At 44.6% G+C, this 24477-nt stretch overlaps 1 protein-coding gene across 1 annotated transcript in view; it reads right to left on the bottom strand.

Moving 5' to 3' along the window:
• esr2b (estrogen receptor 2b) overlaps positions 1 to 16800 on the bottom strand; it is a 23337-nt gene extending 6537 nt beyond the window's left edge. Inside the window, exons 1-7 of the mRNA XM_079286402.1 lie at positions 16678 to 16800; positions 7914 to 8426; positions 6078 to 6277; positions 5869 to 5985; positions 4136 to 4495; positions 3590 to 3728; positions 895 to 1028 (exon numbers count right to left, since the gene is read on the bottom strand). Coding sequence (XP_079142528.1) covers positions 895 to 1028; positions 3590 to 3728; positions 4136 to 4495; positions 5869 to 5985; positions 6078 to 6277; positions 7914 to 8341 — 1378 coding nt within the window. The 5' untranslated portion in view covers positions 8342 to 8426; positions 16678 to 16800. The remainder of the gene's footprint in view (positions 1 to 894; positions 1029 to 3589; positions 3729 to 4135; positions 4496 to 5868; positions 5986 to 6077; positions 6278 to 7913; positions 8427 to 16677) is intronic.
• Positions 16801 to 24477: the final 7677 nt, after the last annotated feature.

Here is a 24477-nt window from a genome sequence, read left to right as displayed (position 1 = left end):
GACTCCGTCATTCAAACTTAGTAAGTTGCTGTGATGACATATCGGCAAAATACCATCAACTTCTGCAGGACTGCTTGAAGCTGATGAATGCTTGCATCATGCCCACGTTAAATAATAATGGTAGTTATTGTCAGACAGGACACAAGTACAAAGATGTAGAGTTATTATGAACTATGAAGGTGGAGTTGGTTGCATTTTGGCTAAAACACCTGGATTCATCACGGTGACATTAACACATCTCCTCATCGAGACTTCCGTCTCTCCTTGTTAGTTTTATCAGCAAAGAAAAATGTAAATATTTAATTCATGCAGTACGCTTCAATTTCACCGCATAAAATAAATACATTTTTCAGACCAACAGATTATTTATCTGATCATGCCACACAAAAAAATTACAATCCAGCAGAATCTTCCAGGATGGTCAATATTTGAAGCAGGTTGCTCCTGAAAACACAAGTTGTAACTATAAGAAAGCTGCTGCTGTTATTTCAATGTGTCAGGTATTTGTTTATCGGTATCTCATACGTCATGTTGCACATCTCGTTTTGGGAGAAAGACATCGTCTGGTAGCCTTTGGAGCTCATGCGAGCTACTTTCACGAAACACAAACTGTAAATGGAGCTTTCATTTCCCGGGCACATCACACCCGCTGGCACACAGAACTGCAAAGGCAGAATCCAATAACGCTGATGGAGTCGTTATTCTGTAGCGATGACATTGTGCGTGTAAGTAACCACAAACAAGCAGAGGCACAAACTTGTCCGGGTTATGTAAGAACCAAATGTACCGACTGGACAGAATCAAACAGGATTAGTCGCTTTGGTGCAAACCAACTCGTCCGTCGTAGAGAAAATAAAGTGAAGACTGCGGTTTGTCTGCGTCAGCGAAACTCACTGGAGTTGAGGAGGATCATGGCCTTCAGACAGACGTACTCCTCCCTCTGAAGCTTCAGCTCACGAAACCGGGAGGTGGCGGCCAGCAGCATGTCGAAAATCTCCATGATGCCCTCCACACACTGCCCCTCCTCCCTACAGATACACAGAGAGAAGGTGAAAGGATGAAGGATGAACAACAACACAGAGGGGAAGACAACAACACGGAAACAAAAAGGTTTACTCTCAGAGTAACTCGTCCCCCAAACCACTTTTCAGCTGAAAACCAATGTATGTGTGTATTTAGCAGGCGGCAACCTCCGGTTCTGCCGAGTGAAGCCTAAGCTTCATGTGTTAAAGCTGCATTCTCTCTAATGTCCAGCAGGGGGCGACTCCTCTGGTTGTATAGAAGTCTATAGAAAATGACTCTACTTCTCTCTTGATTTATTACCTCAGTAAACATTGTAAACATGAGTTCATGGTCTCAATCTCTAGTTTCAAGTCTTCTTCAATACAGCATGATGTTCATTTCGTACATTATGGTCCATTTAGAGTCACACAGACCATAAAGCAGGGGATGCTTTAGGGCGGGGCTACACAGTGATTGACAGGTCTCCACCTCAGTCCTAATATGGTCACTTCCGTTCATGGGTTGCATCATTTTTTTTAAACATACTTTGTGGTAGGAAGGTGTGTTATCATACACTTGATAACATATTATTGGTTTGCACAAAGAGCAAACTAACTGACGTACGTGCTTTGATAAATGAACAGCACATCAGAGATGCTCAATAAACTCGGAGGACCACGGTGATGCTGATGTATGTGGTGAACTGGAGTCTGGGGACGAACCCTCCTTTCTTCAAGATTCATCAAACCCGTTCCCAAAAGCAACATCCCAAGTGTTGATTGGCTACGACAGCACCTATGGTCCCGTTATCGCTCAAATCTTTGCACCTCTGACTTGACAGAGACACCAGCAGGTAATTCACACACTGCGACATCTTTCACTGAAACACTCTTTCAAAAAACACGCAGCTAATTTAGTGAAATGGTGGAGGAGAAAGAACGTGTGACAGAGAAGCTCTGCAGCAGGAATGAGCTGATTCGAGAAAGAAAATGAGAGAAAACGACTTTCTGCCTCTGGTTGAGTGAGTGGATGGATTAGCATCCAGGATGCTGTCCTGAGCTAGCACAGGCTAACGGGGACCTCTCAACAAAGGATACTAAGGCGTGTTATGACAACACACCAAGGCTAACCGAACCCTATGGTGATAGTTTCCGTGGCAGTGGGGAAAGAAAGGTCAAACATGAAGAACTCACGAGAAAAAGACTTCCTATTGTCCTCAGATACGCCTACTCTTATTATCTCACTCTACTTTCTGTTTGCCCATCAGCATCACTTCAGTTCTTCTTGTCAACAACAAACAAAGACCAAGTACACACAAAGTATTGATAAAAATGATAAAAAGAAACACTATCTATATATATATTATATATATAGATATATATATATAAAGAGTCACATCTTCAGCAGGAACCAATGGGCTCGCAGCTGACAGCAGGCAGCGACAGGAAGTCATCAAGTGCTGAGAGACGAGCTGACGCACCGGCGGTTCGGTCTTTCGGTTGCATTTGTTGAAAAATCGGTAAAACTGTCGAATAACAGCCGGCCCCAAAAGAATGACTTCAGAAATAAAAAGGTGTGTTTATACATATAAAACGTGTCTCCGTCACCGTGTTTGTGTAGGTTGGATATGGTCGTGCACACTGCTGCACACTGCTGCACGACGAATCAACAACAGCTCCAGCCGATGATCCGAGTCGTCACTCCGCTGCACTTTGAACAGCAGAAAGAACACTCGGCTTTAATGTTGCAGTAACTGCTGCTCCTGACACATTACAGGATTAAGTGCACTCGGGTTCACGAGCACAGCCAAAGGGCTGGTAGCCTGCGGCAGCCTGATTACAGCGTGTTTACCATGAACACAAAGGGTGAACCGGAGTGCCAGAGAGAGTCAATCGTTATCTGGCTAGAGTTGAAGGCCATTGTGGAAGGGAACAGCGAGCGATAAAAGATTTCTGGCAAGAAAAGGAGCCAACAGTCCAGAAGAATCGGAGATATATCTGCAGCAAGGGTTGCTGATATCTTTACCGTTTCAAGGTCTGAGTGAAGCTCGTCAACTCAGCGCAGTGTAACAATGCGGCTTCAACATTACACTGTAACCACCAGCACTGTTATGGCAAACATGGCAGCCGCACACGAGACTCACATTTAGAAACAGCAGTTCAAGTCCCATAAAATCTCACAGAGCGGCGTCAGGCTTCAGTTCATCTCGAGCGAAGACAGAAACAGGCCTTTCCATGAGGCAGATGTTATTAGAGACAGATGTTTCGTTCTGATTCCCAACACAGTCGTGTGTGAGAACATTAAGCTCCTTTAAATATGAAAAAGTAGCAATTAAATAATGTTAAAACGTATGAAAAGTAATATGATCCAACATACTTCGAAGAAGATATTATCAATCTCAGTCGAAGTAAATCAAGGCTCCGCCCATCTTACTTTTTAAAAGCAAGTGAATTAACAACAAATCAACAGCAACTAAACAATTAAACCTGCAAGCTGGCCCATGAACAACGTCATGAAAAGCTAGATAACGGATCAGGTTGTAGTCAATGCTGGTGACGGAGGTAGAAGCGTCACCGAGCCTGCTCACCTGTTGAGTTTGAAGTCCGGAGAGAAGATGAGTTTCCCGGGATGATCCACCGACCTCCAGATCAGGCCCAACATCAGGATCTCCAGCCAGCAGCACTTCAGCAGGTGGATCTGGTCCGCTAGACTCAGCTCTACAAAGCCTGAAGACAAACCACACACACACAGCGCTTTAGACCAAGATTAAAACAAAAAAAGGGAATATGGTCTTTATTCCCAAAAAGAATAACCTGTGAGTCTTTGTGATCCCTTCACATGAACACCTTTCCTGAACACAATAGGAGCCAATAACAAGGAGAGTGGCGATAGAAAGAGATTCACGAGTTGTATTATTGAGGTAAATGATGATTATATCCGTTTATCCAGGAAGCTGTGATCGCATTTGTTTTGCCGTGACCATCACATGCAACATTTGACACACCGACATGAACGATGAGTGGAAGTTCACCTGTTGCGACAGGTCTCGCTGTATCGGGCCTGAGGTTCGATTTGTTGGAAGAGGCTCAGTACTGCAATATGGATTCACATCAAGCCGGGATTTGGATCTTACCCGGGATCTTTTTAGCCCAGCTGATCATGAACACCAGTTCTTTGTCTGCCAGGTTGGTGAGGGACATCATCATGCTGGCCTGGGTGAAGGGCTTCTTCAGGTCCTCCATCAGGTAGATCTCCGGAGGCTCCGCCTCCATGATGCGGGAGATGAACTCCTCTGGGCTCATGGCCGAGTGGTGCGGACGGTTCGCCTGAGGGAGCGGGGCGAGCGGCGCGAGAGGCGCCTCTAGGTGGAGGTGCCGCTGGGCCCGGGAATCCAGCCCCACCCGGACCAAACCCCTGCCCGAGTGATCCCGAGGCTGGAGGCCACCACGGCGGTGTCGGGCTCCTCGATAGCTGCAGCGCTCACGCCTTACACCTGGTGCATGAAGACAGCAAGAGGAACAGACATGTGATGTACGTACGATGACATAGTTTCATGCTCAGGCGGCAACCGCCGGTTCTGAAAATTGAAGTCAATGCTTCATGTCTTAAAATGCATTCTAATGTCCAGCAGCACATATCAGCTTCAAACACTGCAAAAGCTAAATCCACTATGATTCTTAAAAACATCGATGCATTGGATACTGGACCTCTGAGTCCACTGGTAGCTGCTCTCGGTGCCTTCAGTCGAGCAAAGGCATCTATAAAGACAATCCAAAGCTCTTTTCTCACTTTAGACAGGCCCGGCTCCCAGCAGCGCTGCAGCGAGGTCAGACCAGATCCACAGAGTAATCAACACAACTCAATGTGTCATGACGTAAAATATGACACACCTAAAAGAAATCTCAAGGGCAGAGACCACTTCTCACAAATAGCGACAGCCAAAATCTCCTGGAAATCTGTGGAGCCAAAGTTGCTGCATTCAAGGGCGGAGGACCACCGTCTGGAATCAGCGAGACAAATCTACGAGCAGCGAGCACTCGGCACTCTCGACGAGAAAGGAATTGCAGACGTAAAATGTTTTGCTGTGTCGTTTCTGTTGCAACGTTGCACGATTTATTAGCGATAGAATAATGACGACAGTGTTTAAATCTGTTCCACATGAGCCTCGCTTTCACCATGTCGTCCGTCTGCCGCCGGGTACGATCTCCTGAACACTGAAAGCTTTATTTACGGCGAATGTGTCTGTTTCCACTTTAAGAGAGAGTATAAACCCATGACCCTCAAGGAGCAGAGAGCCAAGTGAAGACGTTTTCCTCCTGTGGTGGAAACCTGTGAAACTGGTCGACTGCGAGAGGATTTTTGATTCAACAAACAAGATATAACATGTTAACTTGTGAGCTTTACAGATGTGGGTAGGTGGATTTTGTGACATCTGAACAGAGGCTGAGAAGCAGCTTTCCCCTGCTTTCAGTCTTCATGCTAAACTACGCTAATCTGTGGCTGGCTGTAGCCCGATACTTAATGGACAGACATGAGAGTGGTATTCATCTTCTCGTCGTAACGTTTCCTTTACGACTAATGGAAAAAGAGCCTGACTTTCAGCTGGCTTTCCATGTAGAAATAACAGCTAAAATGTTTACTGTTCAAGCGTAGAAGTAGACAATATACTGGATCTCTACATCCATCCTGGGAAATGATCAGACATCGGTATTTAAGTGGTTCCCATCCTGTGAGTTTTCAGAAGTTCATAATGCCATAATGAGCACACAGGTAACACTCATCGTTTCACTTTCAGTACTTGAAGTCGTTTCAGAGCTGCAAGACGACAAAACATCAAGGACCCCAATTAAACAGGGGAGCACCTACCGCACTTCATCATGCCCACTTCGTAGCATTTACGGAGGCGGCAGGCCTGGCAGCTTTTACGGCGGTTCTTGTCGATAGTGCATTGATTCGTGGCGGGGCAGATGTAGTCATTGTGTCCTAAGAGGGGAAAGAAAAGACGCACGGCAGAATGACTCGAGGAGCAGAGCGAGAATAGACGGGGAACAATCGCGGACAGGAAGACTCGATACCTTGGATGCTCCTCTTGAAAAAAGCCTTGCAGCCCTCACAGGACCACACTCCGTAGTGGTACCCCGAGGCGTAGTCGTGGCACACGGCGCAGAAGTGCATGTCGGCTTTCCCCGCTGCAGATGAACACAAGGAGGAGTTCACGCCTTCCAATCCTTCTCCGGATCTCTTCCCCAGCGCCTTGTTACAGCTGATGATGGAGCTGCAGGAAGAAACACAGACTATGTGGGAAAAAGGGACAACTTGACATTTTGGAATTTCAGCCTGTCATCCACCCGTCATCAGTCTTCCAACAGGTTTACTCTTTCCTGAAAACGTCTTCACAACCGCATAGCAGTCAACTGCACAGCTCCCATCACTGAAAGATAATGGCTGTTTAAATACCCATCATCCATGGCCAGTGGCATTGTGATTACCAACTGGTACAGATCATGACTAAATATACAGTGCAACTACGGAGCAAGAGATAAATCCCCAATCGAATGTTACTGCTACAAATATGGTCATTTCCGTTCATCGGTTGCAAACAAGCCAAGATGGGAGACGGCCGCATTCCAAGATGACAGCGAAACGGCCGAACTCGAGGCTTCACAGCGGCAGTCCACAAACCAATGAGTGACTTCCCGATGACTACATCGATGGTTTCAACTCCAACTCTTTCACTGGTCTGTGTGGCTTTCCTATCATCCAATGGACATCTTAGCTGAAGAATACCTAAACCACCTCATTTCATCTCTCTCTGGTGTCATTGCAGCCTTTGTCCCTCCACCACAGTCTCCCATTGTTTTTTAAAGCATGTGCACGACACTCCCCACCTCTTATTTTGCATTTCAATGTGGTACAATAGTGTCCAAGAATACTGGCAAATCCAACGATTTTATTCTGCATGCTACCATTTGTCATGCGCCCGTTAGCACAAGCTGGAAATCGGGTTTTATCTGATCTTCAGTGGTTGAAGTTCACTTTGTGTTTGATGTTCATAAATCCTGATTTATTTATCTCGGTATTATTACTTTGACTTGTGATGAGATGTGACATTGGAAGCATTTCGATTGCCTCTCAACAGGCCTACAGCGAGACGGCAGCTCATAGCTCATAGCCAACAGCGCTAACAGAGCTAACAGCGCTAACTGCAGCTAAAGTGCTGACAGAGCTGACCGCTGTTGCCCTGAGGGAGAAACGGAGAGTGGGCGCTACGCTTCCACAACGCCGCCGTCGGTCACGACGCCGTCATCAGCTGTAACCGCCGTATGAGAACAGCGCAGAGCGGCGACCGTGAGCTAACCGGTGGGACATGCTCACGTGCACTCACATGCACCAAAAGCATGCTCTGCCGGCCCGGCGATGTCAAAAAAAGCAAGGAGAAGCTTTGATAACAACACACACAGAGCATGTAGACACTACCCCACGACATCTGTAGATAGCAAATAGTTGTTTGATGCTATATTGATGCTCAGAGGGTCAAATACAGCTCCTTTAAAGATACGATGGAAGTCTGGCAACGAACTAGTCGCACATCAAAAGCACACACCAGCAGAATTCAGTGAAGATTGCAGCCAAACCAGGACACATACTTAGAGTGGACTGCACAGTTCTAAGTAGGCGACTCCAATCCAAACACAAAGACACTTCTTTCTTTTTTTGGCCTCAAAACGTGTTTTGTGACAGCCGGGGGACAAAGCTTCTTGGCTTCTAGAGGTCCATTTAGAGAACAGTAATGGCAGAAGGTTTTCAATTTTCCCCTCACACTCACCAACTGGCACTCACCAAACAATTTATTATCATTTATAGTTATTGCTATACTTTATCCATCCATGGATCAGTGACAGTACACCTACCTGCTGGCCAGGCTGTGGCTTTTGGCTTCCAGCCAGGGTGCATGTGTGCTGGGTTCATTGTAGACGAGAGGCTGAGGGCAGCGCAGAGTCATAGAGGGCATGTTGGGGTGGCTGCTGGAGGGCCAGAAGGCTGATGGGCTAAGGGGGGAGCACAGAGATGACGGGCTGTCAGTGATGGGCGGCCTGGCATAGCTCAGCACAGACGGGCTGTAGAAGGTTAGAGGTCCGTGGCCGTGGTTGTAATCGTGGCTACTGTCCGTGTACGGGGAGGGGATGCAGACCGTTTGGCTGTCCATGCCCAGAGAAGGGCTGTACACGGCGGGCAGGAGCACGCGGGAGCTCGGCCTCTCCGAGGATTTGCTGGAGTCCACCTCCTGTAGCTGAAGCAGCGGTAACGGGTCAGCATCCAGTCTGGGGGAGGAGGCCATGTCAGAGGGAATCTACCCTTCACAGTGATGATGAATATGATGGGGCAGCTGGTTCCTCTATTGCATGTTCTGGTGAAGACGGGTCCTGTGGTAGAGGGGGAGAAATACTGTGGTTAAAATATGAAATACAGATTTAAATAACAAAGGCTACATGACAAACACACACACAGTCAATTTACCAGATCACTAAGCACTGATCAGGGGATTTGCAGGTAAAAAAACAAACATGTGAATTAAAACTGGGTTCAATTTGTTTGAAAAGTCAGATTTGTAGATGCCTGCTGTGACTCGATTGTGAGCTCAGTTCATTGGGCGTTAGCAGGCTGCGGTGTTGCTATTGTGCGAGGACCCTCGAGCGTCCACATGAAAACACAAGATAATGGGATGTTGTCTTTGCTGAGTGCATCACAGTCAGAGGGTCAAATGAGATCCCGCTGAAGCGCGTGTGGACAAGATCTGATAAAAACGAGCTTTAACAGGACATTTATTGCCCAGTGTCCACAAAAGGAACCTTTCTGGAAACTCAAGGACATCACCGCATTTAAAGCGAAAGAACCAGGGGCCAAATTTAAATTCAATTACAGGTTTGTAGCTTCGGCCCCACAAAAAGCTGGAGATGGTACTTCGGGTGCCATGAGACTAACTGTCCACACGTCATGTACAACGTTCATTCACACCGTCAGCGAGCACCGACTGTTGTCGTTTGAGAAAAAGTCAAACTTAACATAACTTCGTTTGATGATTGTTTCAATGCAGTTACATATTAAAGCACACAAGTAACCAGGACCATTTCTCCTTGACCACCTCCCGATACATCATGAACTTCTTCATAAATGGGACATTCTTAAAGCTCAAATGAGCAATTTATTACAGGTTTGTGCATTTACAAAAGGTATAATAAAACCAACTCAGACCTCTCGTACAAAAAAGCCTCACAGGAAAAATTGGAGAAATTCAGGAGAGAAACACAAAAGGTGTCCTCGCACAAATACCATTGCCTTTGTGCAGACTATGAAAAAAATCTTGTTTTTTGTAAAAAATCTGTCAAGAGTTTAGTTCCTGGGGCTCCTGAGTAATTGAAATCATTGATCTGAGATTTGTGCACAGGTGAAGTCCAGAAAGGGTCAGATGTTCCCACAGCCCTTTGTGAGCAGTAGCTGTTGCATTGAGCTGGTGCACTCTTTGATGAGCCGGGTTCAATGAAGCAACAGTTTACCGTGTCAAAGGTGACGAGAACAGCTCTGTATTCATTAACAGTCTATTCAAACTATGAACACATGTTCCACAGGCAGAATATAAATACCTGTGTGACCTCACGCAGCTTATACGGTAACCAAACTCTGCTGGAGAAGCCATCAGCTGTTCAATCAGTTTAAGAAGCTGGCAGCTCCGCACAGTGAACCTCGGACACCAAGAACCACAAGCAGGAACATACAGCTGACACGTCTGCGAAGTTTGGAGGTTTAGGCTATTTTTATCTCCATTTATTATAGGATTATAGGATGATTTATGAAAAAATTGACTTTTCACTAAGCTTATTTAAAGCTTCGTGAGACGCCGTATAAGTCTCTGGTAGAGACCTGCCAATCACAGTAAGCCCCGCCCCTAAAGCATCCCCTGCTTTATGGTCTGTGTGACTCTAAATGGACCATAATGTACTAAATGAACATCATGCTGTATTGAAGAAGACTTGAAACTAGAGATTGAGACCATAAACTCATGTTTACAATGTTTACTGAGGTAATAAATCAAGAGAGAAGTAGAGTCATTTCCTCATAGACTTCTATACAACCAGAGGAGTCGCCCCCTGGTGGACACTAGAGAGAATGCAGCTTTTGGCTTCGCTCTTCAGAACCGGAGGTTGCCGTCTGCTTTAATCATAAGGCAGAAAAAGAAGCTTTGAAGTGTGTGAAGTGACTGCAGAGTGGACCGGAGATGCCATGCCAAACAGTCGCAAGGTCAATCACATCAATAGTCAACATGTGCATCACACATGTCAGGTCGAAGTGGCCTTAAACAAAATAATGCACCGATTTACCTGTTCACTCTGAATACATGCCACGAATTTGACTAATTTAGGGGCTGGATCTCAGGTCTGTTCCAGACTGAAAATGTCACAACAGGCCAACGTGTTGGTCCCCTGAATCCATCGGACAACTGCACCCTTGTTTCACCTCATGTTGGAGGACACGAGCCACGTGTCCTCTGCAGTGTCCCACAAGTAACTGTGTGCTGATCACATGGCCAGTCCCACCATGTCGTTCATCAGGGATAACAGATTCATTTACATAGATAGCGGATGTTTGCTGTTGACTTAAAACAGTTTTGTCAGTTGTCCATCATGTGTTGAAACTAAACATCACAGCTTGTACTGTAAACTCTGGTATCATGGACATTTCGTGACTCGCACCATTAGTTCGGTCTTCTTTGAGGCTCTGTGGTTGAAGTCTTCCCCTGAATTGCTAACATCAGATAAGATCAACTGTTTTCACGATCCGATAAGTCTGGAAGACACGAAGAATCGACTGAGACTGACCACCAGTGTTGCCCATTAATTACCGAGACCAGAGGTCTTCAACAGGGGGTCTGCGGCCCCTAGGGGGTCCGTGGAGGTACTGCAGGGGGTCCGCGAATTCCTTTTTTTTCTCTAAACATGAATGTGTCCATTATTTTAATAGTTCAGTGTTGTTTGAAAGACAACAGGTATGTTTATGCATGGCAGTGGCACTAATAGGCAATCACTCATTTTTCATTTCCACATATGTTTAAAACATAAATGTCAGTTTGAATATCTTGTGTGCATGATTATCATGCAATTGACAGACAATGTTGATATTGGTATCAGCTGACAGGTGTTTATAAAAGGCAGCGGCACGGCCACCTTACTCACTGTACCTTACACATGTTTAACATAAAAACATGAATATATCAACCTGTGTATTATTTGAATAGCTTAGTATTGAATGCACAATAAAGAGGTATGTTTATACACGGCACGAGGCCCATTTAATATAAAACACAACTTTATACAATATATACAGTCGGGGTCCCTGCTCCATCTCTCTATCAGTTTGGGGGTCCTTGGCCGTTGAAGACCCCTGACCTAGACTGTGGCAGCCCACCCACAATTCTTTGTGGGTGGGCATTTTTTTGCTGCGTCGTCACCATTTATATCTATGAAAACCAATGAGTTTGTGATTTAAGTTTTTATAGGAGCACAAACCTCGTGATAGATCCAGCCACCCACAAACCCCATAGAGCAGTCATCCAACCAATACATCTGCAGAATGTGTTCCACATGCAGTACACCTTTGAGCTACAGAGTCGAGCCTGAATGTTTGCATTGTTCTGATCATTGTAGCCTACTTCTAACATTTAATCTCACATGAAAGGTTAGCGTACACATTGTTTAACTGATGAGAAGAACACAAACCAGCGTTAACCTGTTAATGCTGCCTCAGCGCTATTGTTTAATTCACCGCTGAGTGGAAAGGTTTGTCCACAGTGTGTGTCTATCCACAGTCATTATTCTGCTGTTGCTTTGGTTGGGAGTGACTGGATATTAATGTCTATAAACCCACTGATAAGATAAATAAAACTGTTATTATGACCACGAAAATTGAACTTTAAGAGCTGAACTAACATAATCAAGGTTTATAAAACAGGCAACTAAACAGGGGGGGGGATTCTACAAACTGGCTTTATGTCTAATAAACTGTTTGAGAATAACAAATTCACAATAATAGAAATAATTACAGTAAAACTAACCTTAAACCTTAATACCTTCTCAGATTTACCAGAATTAAACACTCGGTGTAGATTTATATAAATTACATTTGCAGTTTGTGAGTAGCAGGTTGCTTAAAAAGCCGGAAACAAACATTTCGCCAACCAAAGACAAAAGACATCAAAAAGATTTAACGCCTCACTTACTTCTGCGGGCAGCGTTGGGCTTTTACCATCAGACTGTTAAAAAAGTGTTTCGTCAGAACGTTTAGCCGAAGTTTGAGACTTTGGACAGACTGGTGTTCATGGCAGCCTTCCATGACAAACCAGCAGGCGGGCAAGGGTCAAAGGTCTTAATGCAACCCTCTCTTTTATGCCACCAAATCATTTGCATGTTATCACCAACTCATCTGGTCTTCAAACGAACAGGCCTACAGAGCTGATGCTTCGTCTCCAAAAGAGATATTCAAATATATCTACAAAAGATCGATGTACCAATGTACTGTTGCTGTGCTTATTGATAGACCTGAGGACGATCATGTAAATGAGTATACCAGCAGCACACAACAGTGTGTGGGAGTTTTCTTTCATAACTAAACACTCTGGAACACAGCAATGTTTTTCACACAAATCCAAATCGGGAAATGGCAATATTGAAAATTGACTTTGTCTCGTCGTGTAACTTTTCGGAGAGGCTTTTCGCTGAACTGGGTCAACTTGACTCATTATTTAAGCTTTCACTTTACAAGCACAAATGTCAACCGTTCTCTGGTTCCACCTTCTCCAAAGGGAAGATACGAACACTGACCTTCCTGGTTGACGGCTGCTTACAAACTTGGTAATATTTTAAAAAGTGGACTTTTTCTACTCTGGCAAATTTAAAATTCTCTGTGCAATAAACATAAATGCTGGATGTGTTATTTGTACATTTTAGTACATGTATTTCAAAGTTTAGTCCAAATATGTTGTAACAAACTGCCACTCCATTGTGATTCACGACTGAACAATGAAAGACCTGGAACACCCTGCAGACAGACCATCAAATACTCTGCTAACGCTGAAACAACACGTTGGGTTTTTTCCATCTGGTAATAATGGGATATCACATGAAGAAAAAATCTCTGTCGATACCGTTTCTGACCACAAAAAGTAGCTCAGGTCTGCCACCTTTGGAAGATAGAAGATAAGGACGAAGTCTGTCTGTCTTCACCAAGACAAATCTCTTCTTTTGGAGCTGCACTTTAACAACACATCGGTTTTAACACGGCCACATGGAAGGTTCCAGAGGGCACGCGCTGCCGTCGGGCTTTAACAAAGCGGGATTCAGCAGCATGAAATATCACGAGTGAAACATGACAGGAACATGAACGGAAATACAATACGTTCCACCGGAGAGAGCACGGTTTGCAGGCCGGCATATTAAAAAACCTGTTTATTTCCTGTGTGCAAAAGGAGAAGGGAGCCCTCCTCTCCGAAGAACGGGGCCCCGAGCCAGCAGCACATACCGAAACACAAAGACCCCCCCACAGAAAAAACCATCAGCCAGCCCCAAGTCCTCCATTCTCTCAGCCTCACAAAGCCAACAAGGAGCTGCTGCTGGAGGAGCCGAGCTGTGTGGAAGTAAAGAGGAGGACAGATTAGAAGGGAGCGGGAGGAGCCCAGCGGTGAGAGGCCTCAGCAGCATCGACAGGCTGATTACGATGTCACCATTTGGAGTAATTGTACCCGTCGCTGCCACTGCACCGTCTACCTGCCAGACAGGTACGTCTCGTCTACGGTACTCCAAAATGTGCACCACGGCCTGAGTAAGCCATCTTCTTTTGAGTTAAAAACATCAGATTATTATATTAAAAGATTACATTTTATTAATTGTGGTGCGGAATTTTACAAATCTGTTTATTTGAGTCGAAACGAACTTGATACCTCACTCATTTCTAAAAAGTAAAAAATATTGGACGCAAAGTACAGCAGAAAAAAAATCACTTTGTTAAGCCCCGCCCCCGCTGATACTCCAACCTGTCAGAGATACCATGGCGCCAACACTGTCACGAACTGTACACCCGGCACATACAGAACATTATCAAAGGTTTGGGTCTGGACCCGAGTATTCGGTTGTTAGTTCGCTCGGTATTCGATGGCTGAATTTAATAAATTAGATTTTCTTTTTACCGTTCGGATTACAAACATGCATAGAACACACCAAACCTTTTGGAAGATGCTTCTCATTCATTTTCCCAACTTAAGATACAAACACGTTGACTAAACTTACAGATAAACGGTTGAGAAAACGTCTCTTCGATTCCTTTGCGTTCGATCTGAGGTTGTACCGTGAAGCAGGAGTTAGAAGGTTTCCTCTGCTTGAAGCAGTTGCCGGTTCGTGTTTCTGGCTTTGTTTCAGCTCTGTACTGGAGTGTGTTAAACATCGAGGAGTCAAGGTTCCACATGCAGAACTACAGTGGAACAGTACTTCAGGATCACAGCAGGAAGCAGCTGTGAGCATCAGCGACCATCCCACGGTTTTCATCAAGTCCACGTTGACCAACAGAGCTTCATGTGCAACGTGTCTGAAATCTACTACGGAACCACAAGTGGCTCAAATGACATCCGATCCTGCAGAGGCCTCACACCTGTTCAGGTGCACGGTTAACTGCTGCAACACAGCCTGGACGACTACAGAGAGCGCTCCCCAGACCAGAGGAGCAGCGTTAGAGGTGTTTAGTGCGATTACACCCCGATGTTGCACCACCACTGAGGCACGACACCCTCCTCCCCCTCTGCTGGGGGACTCTTCTTCTTCTTCTTCTTCTCTTTCTTCTGCTGGCTAACCTGCCTGGAAACAGCAGATGAGGGTGATGGCGGTGAGGAAACAAACGTGTTTGAGTTACACTGTGTACTCGGGTATGTTTGGGTGATGGACGGCCTGTGGATGGAGCGGAGGAGGTATCTGGGATTGTCGAGCAGCGTGACCTCGACAGCTTTTTTCCGGCGCCGGCCGGTTGGAACGCTTTTCAGCGTGGGTGAAACCCGGAGAACGGAAGGGGATGTGCTTAAGACTCCAACTTCGTATTTCTGGTAACGGCAGGACTTCCCTCCATCCTCCCCTCCACGCACACGCACACGCTTTTGACTCCCCCTCAGCTCAGTTATTCGCAAGTGGAAAAAAAAGGGAATCTGGTATTTACAGCAACAGCCAGATTGTGATTCCAGCGTAAGCAGTGTCAAGGCTGTGGGGAGGAGGGCGACAGGCTCACATCCTCACCGGCGGGCAGAGCCCGAGGAGCAGGAGCAGATAGGGTCCCTTTTGTTGTCGAGATAAAATAATCACCAGCGGCGTCAAAAGATTAGAGTGCAAACCAAATATCCCCGTCAAAAAAACAAGAAGACAGCAATGCTGTAAAGAACTGTGAAGGAGCGTAATGTGAACGCCTGCAGGGAGCTTTTGATGAAAACCTAAAATAAAAACACATGAAGTCTTTTGTGAGTTTTGTGAGGAAAAGTGACCGATCGGATGTTTTAACTCCTGCTGTCTTGTGGTTTTCATACCTTGGATGCACATCAGCTGCAGAGAAAGACTCGAGTCAGAGCACAAAGTGTGCAGAGGCAGAGAGATCCTGGATGGAACTCTCGTCCTTATTTGGCTGCACTGGCATATAGATGCAACGGAAATATTTTGACATGTATTTATTTATATATTACAACTAGTTCTTTACAGGAAGCTCCGTACAGAAAACGGTGCTCATTAAAAACAGTTCGCTGTCACACACTCGTTTCAATCCTTTACAAGTAAGATTCTGTCAGAAAACACTCGGCTTCGAGTGGATTTAAGATTCTGAAATTGGAAATAAAACATCGGCGTCAGCATTTACAGCCCTGAATTGTCCAGAATCTTTCATACATGCATGTTGTCACTGGGCTAAGGTCTCTAAAGTCAAACTAAAATTGTAATAAAAAAGTATTTTTCCATTTAGCTGGTGGTGCCTGACTGACACTGAAGAAGATGCAGCCATATAAAACGGTACTCACTGTAACATGTACAAACATTACTGTGTTTTAAGGTAACATGGAAGAAAAGTGTTCATAAATATGGACGATTTAACCTCTCAGCCTCGTCTGCTGTGTGGTAACATTAAAGGATTTGTTTTTGGTGAGATTGTTCCGTCAACATCTCTGGTCTCTGCAGAGCTTTATGGTGCATTTTATCACACAAAACATTATCATATCAACATGCATTTCCCCATCAGTGCTGGAATAAACTACATAAATCATACAAGTGTGTTAGTTGTGGATTGATTTGATGAAGATACCTTTATTCCTGGGTGGGTTCATATTTACACACCTGCAGTGATATGAAAAATCTCTTTCTACACACATTTACCTTCTGCGCGTTCTACAGTAAATGAACCACAATCATTCCGCGGATGAACACTGTGAGAGCTGCAGAGCACCGCGTTGGGCTGTACAGCCGAACCGGACTTCACGCGTTCATGAACCGAGCACCTGTCGGAGTGGAACTTCACTGTTCACGTCAACTCTACAGCGCATCGCAGTCAAACGCTCCGCTTCTCCAAATGGAAAAGTTATAAATGAAAAACAGTCTTTGCTTCACAAACCTGAGTCTCTGTTGCAGGCGGTGATGAGGAGATCAGCTGTCAGTTTTGGGACTTTTGTCGGTTTTCAGCGGCTCCGCTGCTGCAGGAAAAACAAGACCCGAGACGCGTGAAAGTGAAACTACAAACGGACATCGCGATTATTCCTCCGCGTTATTCCGCACAAGAGCGTCTCCATTCCCGGCGGCGTGTCATGAATATCTTCCCTCGCGCCCTCCCCGCTTCTCCAAGTGGCAGGTTTAAGCTTTGGTCGATTTTGGAGACGTCACTGGCCACGCCTTTTCTGGAGAGGTGCCCAGCAGCGCTGCGCACGAGAGGACGGTCAGAAACTTTCACTCAAATATGATGTGAACACCCCGAGAGTCAAAATGCTGCGTGTTCATGCTCCCTCATTATACGGTTGACATACATAACAACATATAACAGTTGAATCATAATGTATGGACCAGGACTTGTTCCCTCTGTGACTCTCCTGCGTCCTTCATCCGCGTGGAGTTAATGATTAAACGCGATGGAACACGATCAAAACAACTTGGGGCCAAAGGGCCTGAAAGCACGATCTGTATCCACCGAGGACATTCATGTTCTTATAAACCCGGAGTCCATTTAAAACAACGAGGAGAGCCAAACGGACGTGACAGCTGCGATCAAACGTCGCGAGGTGTTCCCTGCTGCTGATCTTTGGTTTGGACATGACTCATCTTTTCTTGTGTTACAGTTTACAGCATCTGAGTCACTGTAAGCAGCCACTGATCTCACGATAAGAAGAATAAGATAACTCTCCAAACAAAGACAAACCAACACACCAAACCCTCGAATGAGAAGCAAACACTCTATTTATCCAAATGGAATTATGCGGCCACAGTCGGCATAAAGACTTTTATCTTAACACAGTTAATTAAAAAACACAAAATAAAAAATCAGTGCAATTGAATGCAGTCTAATATAACAGCATGCAACATATTGTTTACATTTGTGGTGTTGAGCCAACTCTGGTAATAGTTGTGCTGCATATGCATGTGTACACACACACACACACACACACACACACACACACACACACATGTTGATAACAGAGGCCGCTGTTCGTTACGGTGACAGATTGGAAATCTCAGCATTTCTTCAAACTATTTTATTTCATTTAAATGTTCATCAGAGAGCCTTCGGGTCCAAAAGCGATATGCGACAGACGAAAGCTCAAACTTCAGCATAAAGGACCAAACAGGCACTTGGATAATGACACATACTAAATGAGTGAGTCAGCAGTTTACATCAGTACATGTGACTCCTGTTATCAGGTAATGAGTCTCTTCAGGAGTTCGCTGCTCCGTCTGTCTACTCTTCGACTGTCGAGTCGTCTCGTAGGAAACATCTTCGACTGGTCGAGTGAAACATGAACACACTGACTGGAGTTCAGAGTGTTAACAGTTGTTAACAGTTACCACTTGCTGCCACTTGGAGTAGCCAATGTACAACAGTGCCTGCAAAGCATCAAACACCAAAACCATTGTTCTGGGCTTTCATGCCACACCTCCCATCTGCAGTTGATTTGACCTGTGCTTAGTTTACCAACAAGCCAGTGAAAAGTAGCGCCAGCATTGTCATTTTCTGCTGAGTCGTTGTGTTGGCGGGTGCGATGTTTGTGATGTTTAAACGGAGGAGATGTGATCAGAATGAACCTTCTCAGTGAGAGTTTGAAGTCTGTGCGGTGTGATCTTACTGCGATGCGGCTCTGGGAGGATTCACGGGGCCTAGATGGCCCTTTTGATTCGATTTCCACCGTTGATTCATATATTTTCTAAACTCCTCTCGCCGCTATAAGGTCACCCCGTTTTATTTCAGCCATAATCTGCATGCAGCCGGGCTGGTCAGGAGGTTCAGGGTTGCACAGTGTAATGTGATCATTTAACTCGGCTGAACTGCAGAGCTTGTTTGACATTTTCTCAATACTTTCTAAGGCCACGATAAAGTGACAAAAGGGTAAGTCAGCCTGATGACTCCTGTCCTCACCTCCTGCTTTTCTGCCCTTTTAGCCCAGAAGATGGAACAGAGAAAAGTATTTCAAAAGCAGGCAGCTGTGCTCTCTGTCACTGCACACATGAACGATGGATCTGGAAACCATTTTTCGTCGAGTCGTTTCAATGCGACGACCTCGAGGAATCACATCCATACGATATCAGTGTTTAGTGCCGAGATAGGAAGTAGTGTCGCCTTTATTTACTGAGTCTGACTTTCACATCGGAGCCCAGTGTTCCTGTCCCGTCACAGACCAGAAATTAATATTCACCTTTTTATCAGCCGTCATAACAAGTTTTCCATTCAGGTCTCATATTCAGACGATGAATATCGCAGCAAACAGCTGTTTGCTGTGTGAAGATTTAGTGGAGTAATGTAGAACGGAGGATGAAGTCAGTCTACCTCTGTGTGCGCTTTGTTTACGTAGCCTCTCTGGCCACACGTGCATGTGAGTGCATGTGAGTTCCTGGATGGATCACTGAACAGGTCTACCAGCAACTAAAACGTAGAGCAGCCGCATCAGACCTCAGGGAGGTTTAAGTCTCCCGATGTCAAGATTACGTTTTGGACTTGCCTTTGACATCTTGGATCTTATACATTCAAAATCAACAGCAAGTGTTGATCTAAACTAAGTTCATGTTCATAATAATGTTCATTGTTTTAGGATAAAGTGCAGATAATTAGCTGTTAACCTAAAATAATGAGTTATTTCAAATAGAGTGAGTTTTCTCCCAAAAGTAAAATTGGACTGAGTTGCATAAAAAAAGAGATCGACGTTAAATAAACACAAAATCTTGCCGCAGCTGCAAGTTTGTTTTCAGGAATGTTTGAATACTTTACTCGTGACGTATTGAGCATAACCCTCGGCAGGAACACAAAGCAGAGAAGAACAGGCCGGAAGGGAACGCAGCAAAACGGGAACAAATGGAATTTGTTTTCTGCCTTCTGTATGTTTACCTCCGAGAGCGAGAGAGAGAGAGAGAGAGAGCAAGAGAGCGAGAGAGAGCGAGAGAGAGCAAGAGAGAGAGAGAGAGAGCAATAGAGAGAGAGAGAGAGCGAGAGAGAGAGAGAGAGAGAGAGAGAGAGAGAGAGAGAGAGAGAGAGAGAGAGAGAGAGCAAGAGAGCGAGAGAGAGAGAGAGAGAGAGAGAGAGAGAGCGAGAGATGAGCCCTCCTCAGACTGGGAAATGTGTGTGTGTGTGTGTGTGTGTGTGTAGTGGGTATCTGGACTATGTAGTGGGTATCTGCGCCGACGTGGAGTCCAAATTCTTAGTAAATGCGAGTTGATTCATCCTTTGCCCACATTTCTTTTTTCCCTTAATCATATCTGAATTAGCTTCATTGGCCCTCTGTGCTTTGGCTGCTCCGGCTGGAATGACGGATGGGGGGGAAAGGGCCGGACTCCCAGCGCTTTCAGTAATAGACCGAATATTTCTGCTGCATGCACTCCGAGGTGAATCACAGGTTAAGTCAGGAGGGGACCGGTGGATAATCAGCATCGATAAAGAGCTATATATCTTCAGAGAGAGAGAGGAGCTGAGCAGAGCAAAACCAAACGTATCATCTCATCGGGCGGAGGAGGAAACTCACGAGCTCCACGTCAGACCTGAATTGTAAATCTCTTCTGGTTCCTAATTAAATTCTGTGTTCTGGATTTATTGAGAAAAAAAAAGCAGAAATAATGTGGATGAAAGTAAACAGATTGGGTAAACAGACCTGGGACAGATTGTAAAGCCCTCTGAAGCAAATTTGTGATTTTGGGCTATACAACAATAAATGTAATGTAATTGAATCCTTGGTGCACGTATCAAAGAATATGAACTTTTTGTTTTTAAATTCTCTATATCAAACAAAATGACAACCTTGAATTCATGAAGTAATTTCAATGCATCTTTCAACTTACTCTGAAGTGATCATTACTGTACGGATCAGTGTTGTTTCATATCTTTTATCACTCACACGAGAAGTAAAGACAGACTGTAAAACAATCCCGGACTACGTCACCTCCTTCCCTCACAACTGTTTCCCAACAAAGCGTCTTTGAGCTTTCGCCGCCTTTTAATTGTGATTTGGATCCGCGGAGCAGAGCGGTGTGGGAGTGAAGAGGGGCGGCAGGAGAGGTTACCTTGAACTCTTGTACCTTCAGTCTGGTGGAAATCCTTCTCTTGTCTGGGAAATTTAGGGCTTTTTCTAAATTCTCTGGCAGGACACGGGCTGCTTTTGGTCCTTGACCACAAGACACAAAACCCCTGACGGCAGATTTTCAAAAGAAACTCCCCGTTCAGCGAGCAGCTCCGTGACAGAAACAACGTCTTACATCAGGCAGTGAGCCGATCCGTTCTACTTCAGAGGAGAAGAAACACGAGAATACGATAAAGCTCCTGCATTAGTCTCTCAAACCATTGTCAAGGAATGCAAACGTCAAAGCCACCGAGTCTGAGGAAAAGACTCTGTATCTGACCAACAACTTCATGGCAAATCAGAAACTAACAACGAATCTCTAAAAAGCCTCATGTGCAGTTTATTTTGACTCAAAATGTCGCTGAAACTAGTTCATTTCGGAAACCGTGAGCAAAATAAAAAATAAGTCGAGGCTTCTCATCTAACTCATCCTGGAGTCTCATCCGCTGAAATTGAAGGATATGCCAAATTAAAAAAACGGTTGTAAATGACTTAGGAAGGTAATTATTTGACTTTCATCTCCATGAATACGCTTCGATAACGATTATAAATGAGACTAATCTCACAGAATGAATGAAAAGCGAAGATACTGCAGGAAATGTTGACTCTCAAAGAGTTTCTCTCATGTAGAGAAAGTCTGAAGTGACATTTTACTCACGAGTAACAGTCATAATGAGGACTTATTTATCTCCACAGCCCTTCAGACTCAGACACACACACACACACACACGTTCATCCAAACACACACACACACACAGAGACTCAGAAAGCTGCTCGGTCCGGTTTACCTTCCATCGATGTTGTTTACTGGCACCTGTGTACTATCTGCACTAGGTGCTTTGAAAAGTCAGCCATCGTTTTTTCTTCTTCTAATCAGCCGAGTTACCTCAGCACACAGTCGGAGGAGCTTTCTGCCATTTAGCAAGTTCAGCAGCAGCGTTTATCTTCACTCAGTCGCTTTCTGAAGTAAAAACTTTGGAGTAAGATGTAAAGAGATGCTGTCAAAAGGATGAAGACGAGCGTTTTATTCAGTCACGACAAACTCACCGAAGACGGCTCTGATCCTACCGATCGGTGGGCAGGTATTCCTGTTTGAGACGAGGAGCAGCAGCTGTTGGTCAAACTGGGTCCAGCTTCGCCATATTGTCATCAACGGCATTGTTCCACATGCAAATAAAGCAAACACAAGCGTCTTTAATACTTTGAGGATTGATATGCAACATTTAGAATAAACAAATTAAATAAACACAAATTAAGAGAAAAAATGTTGGGAAATAGTCAACAGCTGGTTAGCTTAGCTTAGCATAAAGACCAGCAGCAGGGAGAAAGAAAAGCTAGGTTGCATTATCTCAGTGTCTGTCCACTAATCCTACAAAGCGCTCCAGTAAATATGAACCAAACAACCCAATAACATAACCTCGATAACAGACCGAATGACACAAGAACAAGGAGCCACTCTTTGGTCTGAATCCCTCACGACATCTGACAACATGAGCATCACAGTAAATGGACCATAATGTACTAAATGAACATCATGCTGTATTGAAGAAGACTTGAAACTAGAGATTGAGACATAAACTCATGTTTACAATGTTTACTGAGGTAATAAATCAAGAGAGAAGTAGAGTCATGTTCTCATAGACTTCTATACAACCAGAGGAGTCGCCCCCTGGTGGACACTAGAGAGAATGCAGCTTTTAAGACGCTTCCGCGTCGGCTTCACTCGGCAGAACCGGAGGTTGCCGCCTGGTCCCTCCCCTGTTGACATTTCTATTGACAATCAATGCTTGTGGTGATAAAGTCACTTGACAACGTACAAAAAGTACTCAAGATGTTATGAAACATACATAATGTGTTCTGAAAATTTTTAGAATTCATAAATTCTTTCGCAAATAAAAATGCCTCATATGTGTCACTGCAGCATGTTCAAAGAAAGTTCTGGTATTTGTGTGTTACGATATTTTTATCCGGCTCTAATTCCATTGAGTGAAATACAGAAAACGTGTCATTAATGGTTAGATGAGTGTTCTCCGTCTAGTGGTGAGGTTGCCTCCGTTAAAAAGGATTCATATCTAAATGACATTGAATGATATCAAAGAGGAAGATTATGAAGACGGTTGTTGCAAATAATTAATATCTAGAAGACAGTGAGGAAACTAACAACAACTTGACACAAACCACCCAAAGAGAGAGCGCTTTAAATATTGGTATTCATCACTTCATCTCACAAGTGACCTCTTTGCACCAAAAGAAAGTCCGTGAATTTGGATGTTTCGGCTGTTTATTGGTTTGTGTGATATCCTCTGACTGCTCTGTCTTGTGGTTTGTTATTTAAACAGACACACATTCTGACCAACACTGCAACTAATAACAAAGACCTGATCTTGAAGTATGTTTTAATTGGTTTGATTGACATATTGGCAAAAATCTTGTAAATTGTATTTTTTACATGTATTCTTACTGCAAAAACAGCAATGGTAGTGAACCATACTGTATATTATCAGCACCTAAAGGATGACGTTGGATGCGTTTGGGGAATGTAGGATTCCTCAGCGTTCTCCTGGTTTTGATCAGAAGCAACAGGTGCAGCACTTGCACACATCGATCGCCGGTTCAATCCTCGGACAAGACCTTTAACCCCACACGGCTCTTAATGCCCGAACTTTTCTTATTTCAGTGATCTACAAGCACCAAACTTTTTGGAGATTTTCAGAGCAGCTTATCCGCTTCATCTCCGCGTGTAAACCCAGCCAACCATTTAGTCTCATTAACTCTGGGGCTGACACAGTAAACACACTTTATTACAGCGCGGAGCTGTAACCGGAGAGGAATGTTTGCTCACTGTTAATAAACGCTCTTAAAGATCCTGAGGGCTTTACAGGAGAAACGAAGAGGTGACGGTTGAATACTCGTGCAAGCACATCAGGCGTCTCCTCCAAGCAGATGTAAAACCCTTCATTTGACTGAGGCTTTGCTGGTAAACCGGCTGTCGGGAAGGTAGAGTTTTAAAATCTACCAGGCTTTTTATTCGACGTTTCTCTTTCTTATTCCTGCCCAAATAAGTGTCTTCAGTCTGAACCGGCAGACACTTTAATGCACCGAAGCTTCTCCTCTGCTCACCAAAGCAATGACACTTTTCAGCCCCGACCTTCTCTTCCTCTGTTGGCACTGCACTCTCTCTCACAATGGAACAGGGGGAGGGTAATAGAAGTTTGGCGGCAGGAAAAGTACATTCGGAAAAAAAGGTTCGACCTCCTCTTCTTCACTCGCTATCCCATATAGTTTTTGCCGCGTCATTGTTCTCTCGTTGCACAAAAGGGCCTTTCAGTGTCCGGGTGTGATGGAAATTGAAATCCAGAGTAAAATCAGGAACTAGTGAGCAACAACAAAGGGAGGAGGCCATTCAATCAGGGGAGAGTCCCGGTGCTTCTCTCTGCTGAAGACGGGAACGAGACAACACCAGGCACCATGATCTACCTCTCATATGAAGATGACGTGACAAGTATGGATATAAAAACATCTTGCATGATACAAAACTGTACATCCGTGCATGGACAGGTGGAGCTCATCCTCATGGTGACAAATCCACTTTCATTCAGCTTTTGAAG

Source organism: Melanostigma gelatinosum (genome assembly GCF_949748355.1).
Source record: "Melanostigma gelatinosum genome assembly, chromosome: 16".
Taxonomy (NCBI): domain Eukaryota; kingdom Metazoa; phylum Chordata; class Actinopteri; order Perciformes; family Zoarcidae; genus Melanostigma; species Melanostigma gelatinosum.
The sequence above is the reverse complement of the archived record's forward strand: the minus strand, read 5'-3'. Positions and strand labels throughout refer to the sequence as shown.